Source organism: Medicago truncatula, chromosome 6 (assembly GCF_003473485.1).
Source record: "Medicago truncatula cultivar Jemalong A17 chromosome 6, MtrunA17r5.0-ANR, whole genome shotgun sequence".
Lineage (NCBI taxonomy): Eukaryota > Viridiplantae > Streptophyta > Magnoliopsida > Fabales > Fabaceae > Medicago > Medicago truncatula.
Window position 1 is genome coordinate 8,652,992 of NC_053047.1, and position 21,595 is coordinate 8,674,586.

Sequence of the window (21,595 nt, forward strand, 5' to 3'; positions counted from 1 at the left end):
GTATGAATGATTATTATTTATTTTTAGTAAAAAAAAGAATGTTATTTACATAGGTAATATTTTCTCTCTCATCTTGTATGCTCTTCCCTTTTTTTTGCATAATAAAATGCATTCTTTGGTGAAGATATTATTGAAGAAAGGGTGGGTAAGAAGTTGAATTATTTTCTTCTTAAGTTTATCATTGTTTAGTGCTTGAAAAATAAAAAACGTACGTACTTTTTGTGTAAGAAAAATTTAGGGTGAAAGTTGGTGTCACATTCCAAGAGGTAGGTAGGGAAAAACTTATGGCTCAACGAGCAGCGAAGCACGATTATAGAACCTTCAGATTCGTGATCTATCGTTTTACAATTAGACCAAATCATTGAAGTTATATACTTTTAGAATCTAATGAGAGATTGAAAACACAAATTTGGTTGGGAAAATAGATTTTTAAAGAGACTACACTTTAGATTCAAAGCTAAGTTTACAACTTTTTCCTTTTATTCAAAAGTATAAAAACATTCAAAGAACTAGTCACCATATATAGGGATAAAAGATGGTGAATGAAAAAAGAGTGCAGAGCGAAATAACAAGTATCGTGAAGGCCAATGACGAAGTCCACGAGTAAAACAATGCCAAAAAAGGTATCAACAAAAACTAGCAAAAGGAAGATCATTCCCATCTAGGTGACTATATGATACTTTGTCTCCATACAATGAAAAGACATCCTCTAAACAGCTAGGGTTCCAAATTGCTTGTTCCATTGCTCAAAAGTGCCAAGTTCATTAGGTGAAACAGAAGGCCTTATCTCTTGCAGGGAATTCTTGAAGTCCTACACAAAGTGAAGAAATCATTTTAAAATTAATATTCACCTTGAGAAATATTTTTTAAATTTCTAGGTTTTGCATGCACTCTTTTGCATACCTGAAGAGTTACTGGCCTCATATCCTCTTTTTTCAACTCCATAATATCTATACCTTGTTCCATTGCCTCTCTTAGTGGACCCATAGAAGCATCCTTCACTAAGTTTTTCATGTCTGATCCTGAATAACCTAAAAAGAAAGTTACCAAGTAAAAAGTAAATCACTAGAAACCATGAAAAATTTAGAAAAACAAAGTGCTTTGCAGAAGATACTGTAATTAATAGGAATAGTGTCAATACCTTCTGTTAAGTTGCATATAATCTCCATTTCCTCATTTGATATCTTGAATAAGCCATCCTTCTCTAAAAGGTTACGTACAATCCAAGCTCTTGCCTCTAAAAGACCAAACAATAAGTTAGATCGTGCTATGAAGGGTTTGTAGAAAGATGGAGAATCATGATTACTACCTGACGATGGTAGGGGAATGTACAGTCGTTTAGTAAGTCTCCTTCGTGCTGCTTCATCAAGATCTTGCGGACGATTTGTTGCGCCTGTATAAATTTTACCAAAATTTTATAACAAATAGTAACGACAACACTAGCTTCTACGAAATAGGCTTAATATCATCAAATTGAGAAGCTAGGAAAAAAAAATCTTGGTTTGATTAATAAAATGATTTGTCGATTCCATTGTAAAGAGTAGACCGAAGAGACAATACCTATAAGATGCAAACATGTGATAAGTAATCAACCCCTTGGGGAAACTTCCCTTAGAGGCTAGCTATCAAGGGAGAAAAAAAAAAAACCAAACATCACATATTACTGAATGTGGGACTCGGGAACTCGATGATACCCAAGTCCTTATCAGGATGTTACCATTATTACAATCATAATGTGTAGAGATGCTTCTTAATAAATCCTCTTGCATAATACGAAAACAAATGAAAATAAACATAGGCTAGTTTACCTAAATTTGAAAACACAAACAAAACCAAAAACAGAAGTACACTAGAGTGAAATTGAATCACATTTTGGAATATGATAAAATCATAAATAATTTAGAACAAAAGCCATCATTGTCTAGTATAGTATCTACCCATATGTATCACAAAGGAGACTTTTTTTTTTTACTGAACAAAGGAGACAGTTAGTGAGATGAAAATGAAGTATATTAGAGAGAAAAGTAAAAAGAAATTGAGTGTGTTGCTCAACAATTACCAATAACCAAGACTTGGTCGTCACCACCGTCAAAGCCTTCCATTTCAATAAGAAACTGTGTCTTGATACGTCTAGATGCTTCATGCTCATTACCATTTGACATTCTCTGCAACAAGTTACATGTATTAAATAAATAAGAGAAAATTTCATGCTCAATAAGTCGAACGTGAACCTATTACAGCAATAAATATTAAATGGTGCCTTTATTGGCCATGACAATAGCATACCTGAGACAAGAGCGAATCTATTTCATCAACAAATATTACTGCTGGCTGACGACAACTGGCCACTCCAAAGAGGGCTCTTACTAGCTTTTCACCTTCACCATACTGTAATTATCATCAGTACAAATATCAGTTCATGAGTTGAGAAAGAGTGCAGAAACTCATCCTAGATAATATTTGAGATAACGGAATACGATGTTTTAAGAGAAATATATCAACAAACCATTAAATAAACGGTTAAAGCTAAAGCATATCAAAACATACCCATTTGCTAGATAGCGAGCTTGCAGATATGTAAAAGAAGGCTGCCTTTGCCTCCCCAGCTATGGCTTTTCCAATCATTGTTTTACCAGTTCCCTAGTATTAGGAGTATATAAGGCTAATGAAAGAGAAGAGTCTTTGAAATTTACAAAATCAGTAAGAGAAGTTTGCACTTACTGGTGGACCGAATAGCAGCAGACCTTTCCCAGGAGAACGGCAGCCCATAAATAAGTCAGGACGTCGCAGAGGATATATGGCCATCTCGTTGACACATTTTTTGGCATGGGCCAGTCCAGCTAAAAATGCCATTACAAATTGAATGAGGATAATTAGTTTTCATAAGAACTGTTAATTTAGTTAACAAAGCAAAAAGATGAACAGCTATTTATATTACCAATATCATCCCAGTGGACATTGGGATTTTTAATCATAATCTCGTTGCTGACATGTTCAATGTGGTGAGGTGTTACATTCCTCAACTTCTCAGGAAGTTGACCATCAGGACCACGCAGGTCATCCACACTGCAAGAATATGAAGCATATTAGGAAGAATGCGTGTATTATCAAACCAATCATTAATCATGAGATCTACTTATCGAGAATAAAGAAGGATTTGAAGTGGGGAGAGACAAAAACACTAGTCGTATAAAGACATTGCAAGTTCAACTTTAATTTGTAAATAGTGCATATACTATTGTGGCAATTTCAGTTAGGGTTGATTCCCAGTAGTTTGTAAGATCGAAAAATTTCTAAAAATTTCTTGGTAAACACCCTTAAACAGCATGTCCGGCAACGACTTTTGATCAAGTCTAGTCAAACTTTTTCCGAGGAAAACACCTTTAAATTCTGTGCCCAGCCAACACAAACCTGCCATGTTGTTTCCAAGGAAACTTTCCTCGGTAAACAGCATCAATTTCGCTGCTAATCACCATTCAACCAAGCTTTTTCGAACATGTAGTTTGCAAGGAATATTTCCCCGGAAACGTGTTTGTTTTGCAAGGAATTTCGTTTCCTCGGAAAGGACTAAGTTACTTGTAGTATCTACAACTAAATTTGAGACATTTTTCTTTTGTACTTTCGGAAAGTACAAAGAGAATAAATTTGAGAAATAGTGAAGATACAAAGATAGAATTAAGAACATAAAGACTGATATGAAGATCTCATAACTGACCATTTATTATTTGTAGCTCTATCCCATATGTTGGTAAATTGGGAAGAATAATTTCCAGTATTGCTCCAATTGTTGTTAATAGGTGCACTATTTCCAATCTTGCTCACATTGTTGTTAATAGGTGCGCCATTTCCAATCTTGCTTACATTGGAGTTAATCGGTGCATTATTTCCAATATTGCTCACATTGTTGTTAATAGGGGGGACAAAAGCGGGGACACCGTAGAGCTTGTTGATGTATTGTGGTACGACAGGTGCAATTACTTCAGCTTCATTCTTTATTTTCTTCCCATCCTTTTGTGCAACTATACTGTTAAGACTGTTCAAAGGTAAATGAAAATAATAAAATGAATAAGTTATCTACAATAATAGACAAGTTCAATCAGATGCAGACAGTTACTAATGATATACAATGAAATAAACACCTAACTTTCTAGGCTTCATTGCACTAATTATTAACTAAAATCTTTAACATCGAAAAACAAAGTAGAATTTTTTCTAAAATTTATAGAAGAATGTTAATCCTTAACTAGAATTCCAATTTATGATTCCTCATTACAATTTCGCTTAGAAACATCGAATCACTGCCTACGATTTTGTTTATGCACCCTCAGCCACTACAAACGATTCACGGATCGCGTCCTCCTAAGTTTGCATTTTCGTTGTTTCATATTTTCTTTTTGTGCTATTCAAATATCATTTAAGTCTCGTCATTCTCGGACAAACCACCGGTTACTCAACTTTTATATATCCTCAAAATTTCTTATAATTTTGAATATATGTAATAATTTCTTAAATACTTGTATAAATTGATTGTGTATTCGAAACTTTATTTATTCTTCACTAAATTATACTTTCAACTTGGTGCCCCTAAACAAAATTTTTGGCTCTACATACCGTTTTTAAAAAGCTTGCTTCAAACGATCAAGAACAATACCTCAATAACTATATGACAAGACTAATATTTCCTTGAATAGAAACCAAAGGACTAAAACCCTAATGAGTAGAAAATATATATGAGCACAAATACCAAAAATGATGCAATGATAATAATATCTGAAACATACCGTTTCTGCTGTCCGAGTTGGAATTGTTGCTGTTGTCTGAGTTGGACTTGTTGTTGCAAAGTATTCAACTTTTCTCTTAGTTGTTGTTGTTGGAGAGTATTATTCAACGTTGCTCCTACATGATTATTGTTAAGATCTCGAAATTTATCAAGACGTTGTAGAATCAAAGTGGCTTGACGTTCAGTCTCGAATATGAGTGGAGAATAGTTGTATTCTTTTAGTCTTGCTATGGTTTCTTGTGAGAGCGGAGCCATGAAGAAAGTGTCAGAGAATTAGGGTTAAGGGTTTCACTGGTTTGATTTGTTGAACAGAAATTGGGAGTGACGAGAGAGAGAAAGAGTGAGGAAGATCGGTGGGGAGATTAGGGTTTTATAGTTTATCGTAGTTGCTTTGGCCGTGACCATATTTGATTTTGTTAGAATTAATTTGATTTTGATCAAAATTAGTTGAACATAAATTGAATATTTATGTTTGAAAAAGTGATTCTTATCTATGATGTTTGGATAATTTAAATCAAAATTGATTTTACAAAAGATTTCAATACATATATTAAAATTAGATTTAATTTCTATTTTATATAATTATTTATATTTATTTTGTATTATTAACTTCAGCCATTTATAGAAAGAATTGTTTTGACAATTATCTATAGATTTATATAATGGGAATTTCTACGGTACACCCGCAAATTACGGTGTACCGCTACTCTCACTTACAATTTTTATAAATTAACTATCATTTTTTTATGAAGAAAATAGGTGTTTGTTGACATATATATATTTTAGAAAATATCATTTTATAAGAAAAAATATTATTTCATTTTTTATAAAAATCATACTAATTTTTTGTACATTTTACTGTAAAAAATAATCAAAATTATCTATTATGAGTAATAAGTATTCAGAAAAATCAAATTTTATTGCGTTGACGTTTTTGGTAAATAAGATTTAGTTATTTTAATTATAGGTGATAGAAATAATTTTTTCCTACAAAAAATAACTCATTTAACTATTAATTTAAAGATTTGGTGTACGAATACACTCAAATGGTTGGATGTACCATATAATTTGCCTTATATAATAAGTTGATATAATAATAAAATTCCACAAAATCCACAATAAGATAAAAATGGGTTTGGAAACTCAGCATTGAAAAAAATTGAAACGCACCGTAAAATAAAATAGGTTTTGAAACTCATTCAAGGTAATTGAAACTCACCGACAAAATTCATCTGCTAACTCTCACAGCCAGGAAAACTATAAAATCAAAGGTTGTTCAATGAAATGAAAATAAGGACAAACATGAAAAATTGGGAGCATCTATTATTAAAAGGTGCTTCGGTTAGCATTACTATTATATTTGCTTCCCTAACTGAAGCACTGGTTAACATTGCCTTTATTAAAATAACAAATCAAATCGAATCAATTTTCAATGTGACCGTAGAAGAGTGCTAGCTTCCACTATAATGGAAAACTTTTGCCTCTCATTTTAACAATCATTAATTTAGTTTCAGAAGGATGAAAAAAATAGTGCATTCCATATCCTTAAAATGCAAAGAATAGTTTTTCTCCATCATTTGTCCAACACTCAAAAGACTTTGATTTATCCCAAACACAAATAAAACATCTGTAATATATTTTATACTTGAGAGAGTTTCAACGGCCATAACTCCTTTGCCTTTGACATCAACATGTAGTCAATTCCCAATGACAACTTTGGAGTAAAAAGATTCATCAAGTTCTTTAAAAAAAAAAAAAACATTGTTAGCCATGTTTCTTTGCTACAACATACTAAATAGCAAGAAGCCATAAACAATTGCTCCTCATCTTCTTGGTGGTGCTCAACAACTCGGGCTTGTTGTTCCTACTGGTTTGTTTTGTTTTTGCAAACATTCTCTAAATGAACAAGTTGGTTACAAGCTCTACATTTTACTCCTGCCATGTGTAACACCCCGATTTTTAATATTAATTGTCAGTATTATTAATATAGATATAATATTAATATTATTATGGGGTAAAATGTCGCATGTGGGTCATACTACGTTTTTCATGAAGTTTGAGCACCACCGTTGTGGTGGACTCTAAACCCTCCATGATAGTATTAGTGATTTTAACAAATCCGTTAGCGTGTAAACTAAAAGTGAGGGTCCTTAAGCTTTACATTTAAATGAGGGAGTGTGATCAGGCATAAATAGAAGTGATTACCTCAGGATAGTGATCTAAGTGAATTTAATGATGTTAAAAGATGACTTGACAATAGGACGTGAAAAATAATGATCTTAAGAGTATTGATAATTGGAGAGTGAGAGAGCCAAGGTAATTAAATAACTTATGGCGAATGTTATATAGGAACGTTTAAAGTGTAAAAACAAATAAAGATTATAGTGTAGTCGAGTTAGATGATCGTAGGCGAGATGTAAAGAAAGATAGGGAGTTGTGAATTAGGTAATGAAAGATAATATGAATGATAATAGCGATGAAAAGGACGGAAAATAATTAGAAGAGATCAAGATGAGTAGGAAAGCGGATAAGCGGTAATAGTTATAATGTTTGACAATAATGATAACAACCGGTATCAAGAGAATAAAATCTTGAATTATGATGAAGCCTTAGTGAGGAAAGTTTCTGAAGTCAAAAGTACTGATAAAGTGAGATAATAACTTTAAATTAGGATTAAGTTAAGATTAGGAGAATAGTCGATGTATAGATGACGACGAATGTGAGAACAAGATAATTAATAAGATATAAAGTAGTTTTAAATGAGAAGAATAATTACGAAAGAGTTAATGACGATGGTGGGGAAGAACCTAGTTGTATAGAGAGGATACATTATATGTAATGATAATGAATTAGAATACATCTTGAGACTAAGAATGAGCTATCAGAAGTAAAGTATATAGAGAGCTTGTAATAGATGATGGGATAGAGTATGTCTGTAAGATGAATAATAAAATAAAATAAAATAGAGGGATGTTGATGTAGAAATGAGTCACGCGTAAGGGTTGGATTAATGAAGAGAATAAGTGGTGATATAAACGGTTAATAGAGAGTAATGATGAGGAATCATATAACCACGACAAAGAGTGTCGATGATTAATATTAAATATATATATATATATATATATATATATATATATAATACGATGAGAGTGGTGATGATTGATTTATGATGAAGATGAGGATGATAATGTTTATATTTTAGTGATGATGAGGATGACGATAACTATATCATTATGATGATGAGAGTGATGATGCTTATTTTTTATGATGATGAGAGTGATGTATATAATGATGATGAGAGTGATATAGGATGATGATGAGTATGTTGATATTTGTGTTCTTGCATTAGAGTCATACATTTTAGTGAGAGTCTTGCATTAATATGTGAATTATTTGAATATGTGTATACTTGTGTTACTTGTCGAATTTATTTCTATGCATTCATATAGAGTCTAAGACTGATGGAGTGCATGACTGATGGAGAAGTCCAGTAACATATCTCTGGCAAACTATGATGAGAAAAGTCCAGTAACATAACTCTGGCAAAATGATGAGTAGGAGTGGTACCACAATCATATAGGTCGTTAGGAGAGACCATATGCATATATATGATGATTTTGTATTGGGTGTTTGAGTGTGAAGATGATGTGCTGCTGTGATATGTGAAATGAAGAGATTATACATAGTAACTGCTGAGAGTGATGAGATAGTGGAGACCATATTCTTTTGATATTTATTTAATGTGCATGCTTTTCCTACTAATATGTTATGGCTGGATTTCTCACCCCTTTCTTGTTGTGGTATTTATGGTGTCTGTACCCGTGGGTTACAGATACTTAGGACGAAGAGATCTAGTTGCGGGACGCCTAACAGGATACGACGGGAATTGTCTTCCGTCAATTTTATTTTAGCAATGATTAGATATGTAGTTGAATACGAGGTCTGATATGTAACACCATGGGTTGGGGTTAACGTTTAAATTAATTTGATTTTGAGTTTGAATCTTGAAACTAATGTTATTTCAATTTATGACCTTGAATGACAATGATAAGATTTATTAATGAGAATAGTGAAATGTTTCCGCTGCTGAAATTATTAATTAGCAAGAAAATTTTATTATTTTTGTGATATAAAGTCAAGTTGTGTAACATCCTTATTATTTAATATTTATCGACGGAATTAGGGTGTTACACCATGTACAAACAAAACTTATCTAAATGAGAGTATCTTTTTTGCAATGTGGGCAGGGTGGAAACTTCTTTTCTCAAAACTTTTAAAGCTTTCATTTTTGCCTTTGTTGCTGGCCAAAAAAGCACCTCCAACATTTTTCTTCCTTCTTTAAAGATCTTCTTTGCTCAGAAGCTTGCAAAATATTAACAAACTTTGCAACTATGATTATAGAAAAATTCTTATTTTCTTCAAGAGATGAAATTTTTGCTTCAAACATCTCTGGAAGACACACCAATATTTTTTTCCGCAAATTTTTGGTCACCGAGATCTTCTCCCAACAATCTGGTTTGTTTAACAACTTTAAAAGTTCTGTCAGAAAACTCTCTAACAGTTTCAGTTTCTTTCATTTATAGTGCTTCAAACTCTCTTCTCAAGTTCAACACCTTCATTTTCTTTGTTCTTTCACTTCCTTGGTACTCCTCCTTCATCTTGATCCAAGCTTCTTTTGCAATTTTAAGATTCAAAATCTTGATAAAAATATCATCATGTAGAGTTGTATGTACTATGGCAAGGGCTCTACCCTCCTTTGCCACTTCATCACTGTGATTTTTTATTTAAGCTAATGTTGGGTTGTTTGGGAGAGGTGGTGGGTTGTTGCCCTTTTCAACCACATCCCATAAATTTTGAGGGAATTTACTTTCTTCTTTTGTTTCTTTAAATATTTCCTTGTTCGTATTCATTTTAGGTTTTTTTTTTTTGTCATCAAATTTATAGAAATAGAAGAGAGTATAATATGAGAGAAAGAGAAAGATCTCTCAAAAACAAATGAGAGAAAGAGAATATTACCTATGTAAGTAACATTTCTTTTACTAGAAATAAATAATATTTCCTTTAAACTTATAGGGTATATCAATACAATACAAATTTGTCGAAATCAAAAAATGTGACTCTGCGAACAAACTCATGGCATCAAAGTTAATAGTAGCATAAAACAGCAAAGTATATAAGCCACAAATAAGCCTATATTCAAGTATCCATAATACACATGCATCCTTTGGATCTGTAAATTTGACAACACCAAAGTCATTTGGTTTGATTTAAAGTTGATCTGACAATCTAAACTGAACAAACATCGTAACACAAGATGAGAAAGCAAAATAACGTCATACAAAGACGACGAATAAAAGAACTTAGCATACAATGAAATCACCAAAGAAAAAACTAAATATAAGTAAAAATCACTTTTGAAAAAAAGAAGAAAAAACTTGATTTTGTGTAAAAATAATTGATTCTAAGTCAACCTTGATGGTCGTAACTCTTAAGTGGAGGTCGAGAGAGAGAATAACATTCTTAAATTAGAAGTAGATAAATTAAAATTAGTAGTAGATTTTTTTTTTTTCTGAACATAGTTTTTTTTTTTTTTTGTTACAATCTGAAAACAAGTATAATACATACAAACGTCAATCTCTTTCGTAGCATTTATAATCAAACACGACAATAACAAGTTTCTCATTTCATCGCTACTCTCTCGTCACTCCAAATTTCTGTTCAAAAAATCAAAACAGTGAAACCCTAATTCTCTCACATTTTCAACATGGCTCAGCAGCTCTCACCGGAAACCCTAGCAAAAATAAAAGCATACCGCATTTCTCCATCCGCGTTCCCAACTGAAATTTATGCGAATTCCATGCTTCAATTTCTTGAAAATTATCGTGATCTCAGCGTACCACCAGCAGACCATATCAACCAAGACTTGACCAATGCTAAGATGATTGCAACAAGTAATTCTATGCTCCAACAACAAGTCCAACTCAGACACCTGGTTTCGCAACATCATTTGCGGTATGTTTGAAATATTATGATATTGCAACCGTTTTTTGTCCTTATATTTAAGGTATTGGTCTCATATTTCCTACTCATTAGGGTTTTTTATGGCAAAATTACATTCGTCCCTTAACTTAATTTTAGATATCCATGTTGTCTTTTATCTTCGCTATTTTTTTCACATCATGTTAGTTTCTTTGTATATGGATTTTCAAACATCAATTTTTGTCATTTTAGTTTGTTTACATATGGATTTTTAAACATCAAATCTAAAATTCATATGAAAACAGGAGTGAAAGATCATATATTTGAACGCTAAGAGCTCATATTGATCTAAAATTATAAATTTGAATATTAAAAATCCATATGTAAATTGAATATTACAATGTGCACAATGGATGGATTATTGGAAGTGGAGACTGGAGGTTAATGGTATGTTTTCGACAGTTGTTCGAAAATTGATGGTGTGGGAAGAGAGATGGAATGACATTGAGAAGAATGTGTTTGGTTATCTTTGGAAAGGAAAGGCTCCTCCAAGAGTGGTGGCTTTCTCTTGGAAACTTTTACTTGATCGTATTCCGACAAAATCAAACCTTATAATCCGAAAATTGTGTTTTATGTGATTCGTAGGAGGAAAATGCTAAGCATCTTTTCTTGTTTTTTCATGTGACTAATAGGATTTGGATTTTGGTGATGTGTTGGTTAGAGTTCACGTTTATTACACCTCCGAATTTGTTTATACATTTGGAATGTTTGAGTGGTGAGTCGGTGAATGAAAAGATTCGTCAAGGTTTTTGGTTGATTTGGCACGCAACAATTTGGAATGCTAGTCATTTATTGTCCATTTATGAGAGAGATGTACACATGTGGAGATTAGTGGGACCAATTTTAATAAGTGGATCTCACTGATGGGACCAATTTTAATAAGTTGATGCTTGGCACTGTATTTCTTTCATTTAAAAAAAATAAAAATTGTATGCGTCTTGAACTTGTCTATTATTGTAAACAACGTATTCGTTTTATTGTTTTCATTCACCTTTGAACAGTCTTAATGGTGGTATGGTTGAACAACCGGATAGGAAGAAAAGAAAGAATGCAGATGACTTAATTGGTTCATCGAGTGCGCCTGTTTCACGACCTTGCATCTGTGGTGGCAAATCTGGCCTCCCTATTAATACCGGAAATGTTACTTCCCAAATTGCTAGGAACTATGGCCTCCCTAGTATGGGATCAACCAATACTACAAACAAATGGTCAGTTCTGAGATCTTCATATCAATCTTTATGTTCTTACTTCTAACTTTGTATCCGCGCTATTTCTCAATTTCCTATTCTTGCAGTTTGAATGACCTGCATGGTCCAGATGGTCAACTTCCTGAGAAGTTGAGGAATGTAACACCTTACTACATTGAACAAGTCAGTAATGAGATTATGGATAAAAATCCCGATGTCCATTGGAATGACATTGGTAATACAAATAGTTGTTCATCTTTCTGCTTTGTTAACCAAATTGGCTACTCTTATGTAAATAGTTATTCTCATTCAATGTTTAATGGCATTTTTAGCTGGATTGACCCATGCCAAAAAATGTGTCAATGAGATGGCCGTATTACCTCTGCGACGTCCTGACTTATTTATGGGTTGCCGTTCTCCTGGGAGAGGTCTGCTCCTATTTGGTCCACCAGTGAGTGCAAATTTCTCTTACCGATGTTATAAATTTCAAAGACCTGCTCTTTCATCTGTTATGCTTGAATGTAGGGAACTGGTAAAACAATGATCGGAAAAGCCATAGCTGGGGAGGCAAAAGCAACCTTCTTTTACATATCTGCAAGCTCGTTGACTAGCAAGTGTGTATGTTTTGATATGTTTAAGCTTTAGCTGTTTATTTAACGGTTTGCTGATATATTTCTCTTAAAACATCGTATTCCGTTTTCTAAAATATTATCTAGGACGAGTTTCTGCACTCTTTCTCAACTCATGAACTGATCCTGTCAAATGTACCTGTGACAATGTTTTGAATACTTGATATTTGATGATAGTTACAGTTTGGTGAAGGTGAAAAGCTAGTAACAGCCCTATTTGGAGTGGCCAGTTGTCGTCAGCCAGCAGTTATATTTGTTGATGAAATAGATTCACTCGTCTCAGGTATGCTAATGTCATGGCCAATAAAGGCAACATTAATATTTATTGCTGTAATAGGTTCACCTTCAACTAATTTGTGGAAATTTTTAAATAATTGAGTAATAGAGTTTCATCTATTAAGAATTTAAAGACATGAAATTTTCTCTTATTTTTCTAATATGCGTAACTTGTTGCAGCGTCCAAGAAATGAGTATGAAGTAACTGGACGTATAAAGACACAATTTCTTATTGAAATGGAAGGCTTTGCCGGTGGTAACGAGCAAGTCCTGGTTATTGGTAATTTTCTCCTTTGTTTAGTAAAAAAGAATATGAGGGGTAACCTTGGCGCAACTGGTAAAGTTGTTGTAATGTGACTGAAAGGTCACGGATTCAAGTCCTGGAAACTGCCTCTTGTGTAAAAAACAGGGTAAGGCTGCGTACAATACGCAAAACATTGGGCTTTAACGTGATCGTTGTCACTCTTATGTATTTCGATTTTTGGTTAGCCTATGTTTATTTTCATGTGTTTTCATATTATGCAAGATGATTTATTAAGGACCATCTCTACACATTATGATTGTAATAATGGTAACATCCTGATAGGGACTTCGGTATCATGGAGTGCCCAATTCCCACATTCATGTTATTTTTAAGTGGTTTGATTTGTCTCCCTTGATAGTTAAATTTTAAGGATAGTTTCCCCAAGCACTTGGATTTTTTTGTTTACATATTCTGGTTGTTGTCTCTTTGGTCTACTCTTCACAATGGAATGGACATTTAATTTTATGAATCAAACCAAGAAAAAGATTTGCTAGCTTTTCAGATGGATAGTAAGCCTATCTCATAGAATATAGTGTTGCCATACCGTTTGTTATAAACTTAGGGTAAAATTTATACAGGTGCAACAAATCGTCCCCAAGATCTTGATGAAGTAGCACAAAGGAGACTTACTAAACGACTATACATTCCTCTACCATCCTCAGGTGCTAATCATGATTCTCCAAATCCTTTCTACAAATCCTTTTAAGCACACCGTCTAACTAACTTATTTCAGACGCAAGAGCTTGGATTGCACGTAATCTTTTAGAGAAGGATGGATTATTCAAGCTATCAAATGAGGAAATGGAGATTATACGTGACTTAACGGATGGTATTGACATTATTCCAGTTAATTACATTATCTCATTTTTTTTCATGGTTTCTGGTGATTTACTTATACTTGGAACTTTCTTTTTAGGTTATTCAGGATTAGATATGACAAACTTAGTGAAGGATGCTTCTATGGGTCCACTGAGAGAGGCAATGGAACAAGGTATAGATATTATGGAGTTGAAAAAGGAGGATATGAGGCCAGTAACTCTTCAGGTATGCAAAAGAGTGCATGCAAAACCTAGAAATTTCAAAAATATTTCTCAAATAGATTATTAATTTTGAAAAGATTTCTTCACTTTGTGTAGGACTTCATGAATTCCATGCAAGAGATAAGGCCTTCTGTTTCACCTAATGAACTTGGCACTTTTGAGCAATGGAACAAGCAATTTAGAGGATGTCCTCTCATTGTATGGAGACAAAGCATCACACATTCTATAGTCATCTTGATGGGAATGGTCTTCATTTTTTGTTGATATCTTTTTTGGCATTGTTTTCCTTGTGGACTTTTACATTGTTATTGATACCTAATTTTGTTTTTAAAAAAATGGATTAGTCTAAGTTGTAAGGGAGTTGAACCCCTTAATTCGGTTCCGAGGAAAGATCATTAAACTTAGGCCAAATGCATCATGGTGACCATTAAACTTTAATTATGTTTGAACCACTTGTGTCCTTTACATTTTTTTAATTCTATATTGGTCATTTATCTCTTTAAAAGTTGCACTAATACCCTTATAATGATTTACCGTTACAAAAATGACGATGTGACATTTTTTATGTTGAGGTGGCAGGTTCTAGACAGAAAAAAAAACTGAAACCCATAAAAAAATTATATCTTCTTCATTTTCACCCTCTCTACCTTCAACCTAAAAGAACAATTCAAATCCAAAAAAAAAATAAAAATCAGACCCAAATTTGGGGTGTTTAGAGAGAAGAAACGAGAGTAAACTTATCATATCTATCTTCGACCTAAAATCAAAACCATTTTTTAATTAACATTAAAGATTTAGACTTTGTAGTTGTGCTCAAAGTATACCCAATTCACAAAAAAAAAAAAAAAAAAAAAAAACTTAATACATCATTTAGTTCCTTAACTTATTTTTGGTTTTCAATTTAGTCCCCTAACTATAAAGTGTCTCAATTTGGTCTTATAAATCTTATGCCGTTTACTATTTTGGTCCTCTCCGTTAATATTTTGCAAAATTTGTTAACTCCTTTCCACATGTCATTTAAGATTTGTGATCAACGGTTGGATTTAAGAAGCATACATGACATACGGTGTACTCACAACATACTATAACTTCTATTGTCATCTTCTTCCCTTTTCATCTTCATATAACCACTCTTCATAAAAATAAAAATAAAAATCCATTTTTATTTTTAAATCTAATTTTTTTCTTCTAAAAAATTCATCATTTCAACTTCATTAAAAACGATATAATCAAATCCTTAGATATGGAATAAACACCACCATCATCATCTAACTCACAATCAAACCCATTTATCAAACACACCTATCATCAAATTTAAAACTCATCGGCCAAATCTGGAAAACTAACTAAAAAACCTTCAAATGTTTTGCATAATTCTAACTGAACTTCAGCGTCCTCCACGGCCATATCGTTGGATCCATAGAAAACTACATTTACAACATTCTCTAAAGCCAACGGCATGCTTTCAATTGCAGCTAAATCCTACAATGAGAAAAGCAGAACCAACAACGGTCAACACATTTGTTCAAAAAGAAAGAAAAAATAAAGTCAACGCATAAGCATGAAGCCATGGCGAGAAGCACACATTTTTTAGAGACTAAAATCTAATCGAAAAATCAAATATAATAAACCTGAGATGGCGATGGTGAAAGCAAGAAACTCTTGATTATTGTATCAATTTTTGCAATATTTGTTTTAATTTGATGATTGATGTGTTGCTTCTGTGAAGGGTTTTATGAAGAAGAAGGAAAATATTTGTAGAGATTTTCATGAATTTGATAAATGAGTTTGATTGTGAGTTAAATGATGGTGGTGGTGTTTACTCCAGATTTAAGGATTTGATTGTATGATTTTAAATGAAGTTTGAATGATAAAATTTTGAAAGGAAAAAATTAGATTTAAAAAAAAAAATTGCTTTTTTTTTTATGAAGTTTGATGAATTATATGAAGATGGAGAGGGAAGAAGATGACAATAGAAGTTATCGTATGTTGTGAGTCTACGGTATGCTATGTGTGCTTCTTAAATTCAACCATTGATCACGAATCTTAAATGACATGTGGAAAGGAGTTAACAGATTTTGCAAAATACTAACGGAGAGGACCAAAATAGTAAACGGCACAAGATTTATGGGACCAAATTGAGACACTTTATAGTTAGGGGACTAAATTGAAAACAAAAAATAAGTTAAGGGACCAAATAATGTATTAAGCCAAAAAAAAATTATTATATTTTCGGATATCAAGTCATTCAAAAACCATAATTGAAAAACATTGCAACACATGATTGAAACATAATCAATTGACACTACAACATATTTAAGGGTTTAGTAACAATAACTTTTGTAAAATGTTATTAAATCATTTCAAATGTTACTATTTAAATTTAGTAATACTGATAAATGTTAGATAAAGCCTGTGTTACTAAAAGCAGGGGCGGTTTCAAGGCCCGGCTAGCCTGGCAATTGCCCGGGCACTGACCCAAATTTTTTGCAATTTCTTATATAAACGCCTATAAATTGGGCAATTTCTTTAGGCTAAAGTCCACTTTCCGCCCCTTAAGTTTCAAAATGTTGCGATTTTGGCTCCCTATTAAAAAAAATGGCAAAAGCGACCCCCTATGTTTAGAGAAATATGCTCTTTTGACCCCCTAACATAAGGGAAATATGTTTTTTGACCCCTTATCTTTACAAAAAGTTGCGATTATGACCCCTTTTTTGGGACACGTGGTGTAACGTCCACTTTCGTTTAATCGTTGATTTAATTGAGTTTAGGCAATTATATTATAGTTATATAATATATGCATGATTTTGATATGTTTTGATGATATGACTGATGACGTGATAAGTTATGAGTTTTGGAGGATTTGATATGATATGAGATTTATTTTATTGATAAATAGAATAAAGATTTGAAAATAATATAAAATATTTAGTTGAGGGCTGTTTTGATATTTTAGATAGTTTTGGGGAAGAATTTGAGATAAGATAAGTAATTAGGAAGAGATATAAAAGAATAGACCTAGGTTTAGAAAAAACACTTTGTACGTGAAAACTTTTGGAAAAGGGAGAAAAAGCTTTGAGAGGAGCAAGAGACCAAGAGGGCTGCGATTTTCTTCATAACCAGGTAAGGGTGGGACTAATAACTCAGTAGCATTAACCTCTGTAATTCTGATGATTAGTTGACATAGTTAGGATTGATTTAGAGAAGTTTTGGAATTAGGTCAAAACCCTAAAAATTGAGAATAAACGGTAAAACTTGTTTAGATTGATGTAAGAATTGTCCTGTAACCTTAGAACACGTTTAGGATGAATTCTGGAATCAATACCAAGCTTAGAACCATATGAAACGTCGAATTTTTGTGATTTTAGGAAGCCTGGCCGTAGCGACATTCATCGCTCGCCACGGCGAGCTACGATCCTCGCCTCGCGAGTGATGAAGATTCATCGCTCGCCACGCGAGTCTTTCCCCTTCGCCTCGCGAGTTGTCTGGTGCAACTCGCCATGGCGAGCAACCTTTCCTCGCCTCGCGAGCTTAGGCAGAGTGCATGTCATATTTTGTATTTTTGACTTTTTAGTTGGATCTTGAGTGCCTTTAAGTGCCTAGACATACCTAGTATTGGTTAGGAATGATTTTAGGACAGGATTGAACCCAGAACAACATCAGTTTGGGAGATTAGTGTTACTCGCCATGGCGAGTAAGAACTCTCGCCTCGCGAGTACAACCAGAAGGTAGTTGTTTGAGTGTTTGTGCGATCTGTGTCGCATGTGTTGATCAAGAGTGAACCCCTAATTAGCATTGAGACCTAGTGATGATGTTTACTGCAGCCTGTAGAGTTGTTTAAGACTATATTGATATTAATTGAGTATGAACTAATGTATTGTATATTCATGCAAGATGTGAAAACTTGATAATGATGCAATTTATGTGCTATTGATATAATGATATCATTTTGTTTATGTGATCTGTTTATGCTGCTTCCGTTGTTTAACTAAGTGCATAAGTATATGATGAAGTTTAGCTCCAAATTATTGGATGCATGTTGATAAGTCGATTACGTTGTTTTGTTCATATGTGTCCATGCATAGCATAACATTGAGCTTTGTCCTCACCACGAAAATTAGGAGCTTTGTCCTCCGCACGTTTTATAGGAGCTTTGTCCTCCGCACGATTAAAGTATATTAATACTTATGATGACGATTGGTACCACATGCATATAAGGAGTCTAAGAGCATTGTCACATTGTCATGATTAAGATGCCTTGTTGATAATGATTGAATATGTGATTACGTGATAAGTGTTATTTGATATGTTATGATATTCCTAATTATTGAACAAACGATTACGTGATAACTGTTTAGCAATTATGCAAAGTTAATAATGGAATGATTATGTTGTTAATTTATGATTCTCCATTACATTGATTAATGTTATTGTATTATGAAATCTCACCCCTTCTGCTTGAAAATGTTGCCCTTCGTATGGGTAACTTGCAGGTGATCGTGCTTAGTGTGCAGTTGCCGTCGTGAGTGGCCTTGCCTTCACTGTGTCGTCTAGGTCGCTCTGATACGTAACGGGATGAGGTTATATGCTATAACATGCTTCATTCTCTTACGTGGATAATATGTTATTTTCATTATGTTATGGATTATGAACTATTTTTGATGGGGCCTACGTGCCAAACTGATTTATGATTTTTGAATTAAATATTCCGCTGCTATGTTAAAGATATTGTGAAGGTTAAATTATTATTTAACTGTTTATGGATTACGTTTCTATGTGATATCCCGTTTATGGTTTTTACTCTGATAATTGTTTATGAAATTTTGATATTGGGAAAACGGGGTGTTACACGTGGCATCTTCTGAGCAATTTTGGGATGAAAGTGGCCAAAATTGCTACTCCCTCCGTCCCAAATTGTATGACGTTTTGGGCATTTCACACATATTAAGAAATGCAATTAATATTGTGTGGGAAAGAGATATTATGAGTTGTTTTACAAAATTGTCCTTAATAAATGATATGGAAAAGATAAATGAAGGAATTGAAAGAAGAGAGAGTAATAAATAGTTAAGGATATAATAGGAAAAGTAACATTAATTTTTCATTGGTATTGTAAAGCGACATACAATATGGGACAAATATTTTTTCTAAAGTGACATACAATTTGGGACGGATGGAGTATTTTTTTTAATAGGGAGCTAAAATCGCAACATTATAAAACATAGGGGGCGAAAAGTGCAGTTTAGCCATTTTTTTATTATTGCTTGCAATTTCTTATGTTAACCCCTTTAAATGTATTGCAATTTTTTTTTGCTCAGGCTTTATAATAATCTTGACTCCGCCACTGCGAGTAACTCTTCAAGTATGGAAAAGGATGCATGCAGACATAAAAATTTCGAAAAAAATTCTAAGGTTGATTATTAATTTTTAAAGGTTTTCTTCAATTTGTGAAGGACTTCAAGAATTCCCTGCAAGAAGTGAAGCCTTCTGTTTCACCTAATGAATTTGGCAACAATTTGGAAGCTTAGCAATTTAGAGGAATATGTTCTCATTATAAGGAGATTGGGTACCATATCAACTAGGGACCTACATAACAATATTAATTTCAAACAAATTTACCTTAATACTTCAACATCATAGAACCAGAATCAAATTATGTAATTATTGCACTCATCATGCAACAGTTGGATGTTTTTGTCTGTGTGGATATAATAATGGTATAAGTAGTATTGAAAAAAAAGTTAACAAAGTCTTGACACAGCTAATAGTATAAATATGGTTTAACAAAGTGTTTGGTTTTGGGTTGAAATTTAATGGAGCTAATGACTATGTTTTTATTAGGGGATGATGAGCTAATGACTATGTTAAATATATTATTCGTCTTTATAAAAGTAAATTTTGGTTTTTATAAGTTGCGTGGAAGTCCTTTCAAAAAAAGTTGCATGGAAGTCCTTCAATTAAAAATCTAGCAAAATTAAGCATTATTAGACAAGAGTTCTCGTTGACAAGGACTTTACTCATTCTTGAGTTCAACTCCAATTGCTCAAGAGCTCTCTAGACGTTTAAGCCTTGAGGTCTACTCTAACCGTTCAATTCTTCTAAACTTTTTTTTAAAAAGAAAAATGAACACAATAATATCAGAGTTTGGTTGAGTATGTACCATTCATCCAATCCATCAATGTAATGTCATATTTTTATATTAATTTATAATAAAATAAATTCAAATGTTAAACAAATTTTGCTTATGGATACGATATTCAACCAAACTCTAAAGTGTCTAAGAATTTATAAAAAAAACTTTTAATATAATTTTGATTCTCTTATTTTGGCAGGATCCATTTTTTTCTTTTTACCAATTCATGATTAAGGTCTTCCAATTTGATGGTGTGATGGTATATTAGGTGATTTGAAATAAAAATGTATAAATTTAGTTTAAGTCGTAAAAAATCAATTTAATGGTGAGATCAAATTTATAAGCAAATTTTTTTAAGTTCATTTGATAATTAATATATTTAAATTATAATATAATAATCTAGATACATAAATTATTTAATGTCTAGATAAATTAGTTATTTAATGAATTAAAAAAAATTGTTGTGACAAAAAAAGAAGAGAGAGCTTCAATTCTAAAGACTTGTGTTTGTTAGTTAGTAAGGATAATGTATAGTATATTCAATGCAAAGTCCGAGTTCGAATTCTATACATAAAAAAAAACTTGTGTTCGAAGAAGAAATAATTTTCAATTAGGTGGTAGGTAGCAAGTTCAATATTAAAGTAATTTATTTTGCTAAAAATAAGAATAAAAAAGTAAAAACCAAGAGATAAGTTTGGGATCCATGCTCATGTATGAGTCAATATCCACCATTGATAAGTTTCATTCCAAAGGCTGAGATTGATCTCATGATGGTGATCCGTGTGCTCTCTCTTTCAACCAATAAGCATTCTCCCCTTTTTATCTATAAATAATCTCTTCCTACTCACATAACCTCTTCAACTCTTCCCTTTCTCTCCATCCCTTATGATTTAGTATTATTTTTATTTTTTTAATACTTATACCCAATTCAAGAATCGATTTTTCTAACAGATTCAATCACACCGTCTATTTGAGGGGCTTCATTTAAAGCCACAGATCGAAGTTGGCGTCATGAAAAATCCAACTTAAAACCTTGAAAGAAATGCACTCTAAAATTTCAAGTCAATCGCCAGGCCAACTTCAAACAGGTTGCCTTTTTATTCTTTTTTAATTCTTTGCATGCTTTAAACTCAATATCGTATTTTTATTTATAGTCCACACAATCGATGTAATTAAATTTTATGATTCATAGTATACGGTTAATGCA

At 32.7% G+C, this 21,595-nt stretch overlaps 2 protein-coding genes across 2 annotated transcripts; one reads left to right on the forward strand and one right to left on the reverse strand.

Moving 5' to 3' along the window:
* Positions 1-709: 709 nt before the first annotated feature.
* LOC25495728 (ATPase family AAA domain-containing protein FIGL1) lies at positions 710-5,035 on the reverse strand. Its single transcript, XM_024786357.1, has 11 exons — positions 4,782-5,035; positions 3,716-4,033; positions 2,939-3,066; positions 2,722-2,840; positions 2,548-2,640; positions 2,287-2,388; positions 2,060-2,165; positions 1,310-1,393; positions 1,142-1,237; positions 904-1,031; positions 710-811 (listed from the first exon to the last, which is right to left on the reverse strand). The coding sequence occupies exons 1-11, from the start codon at positions 5,033-5,035 to the stop codon at positions 710-712; spliced, it is 1,530 nt and encodes a 509-aa protein (XP_024642125.1).
* A 5,509-nt stretch (positions 5,036-10,544) lies between these two features.
* On the forward strand, positions 10,545-14,519 carry LOC25495729 (ATPase family AAA domain-containing protein FIGL1). The gene is made up of 11 exons (XM_024786359.1): positions 10,545-10,792; positions 11,821-12,027; positions 12,114-12,241; positions 12,339-12,457; positions 12,532-12,624; positions 12,819-12,928; positions 13,100-13,191; positions 13,794-13,877; positions 13,949-14,044; positions 14,132-14,259; positions 14,352-14,519. The coding sequence occupies exons 1-11, from the start codon at positions 10,545-10,547 to the stop codon at positions 14,517-14,519; spliced, it is 1,473 nt and encodes a 490-aa protein (XP_024642127.1).
* Positions 14,520-21,595: the final 7,076 nt, after the last annotated feature.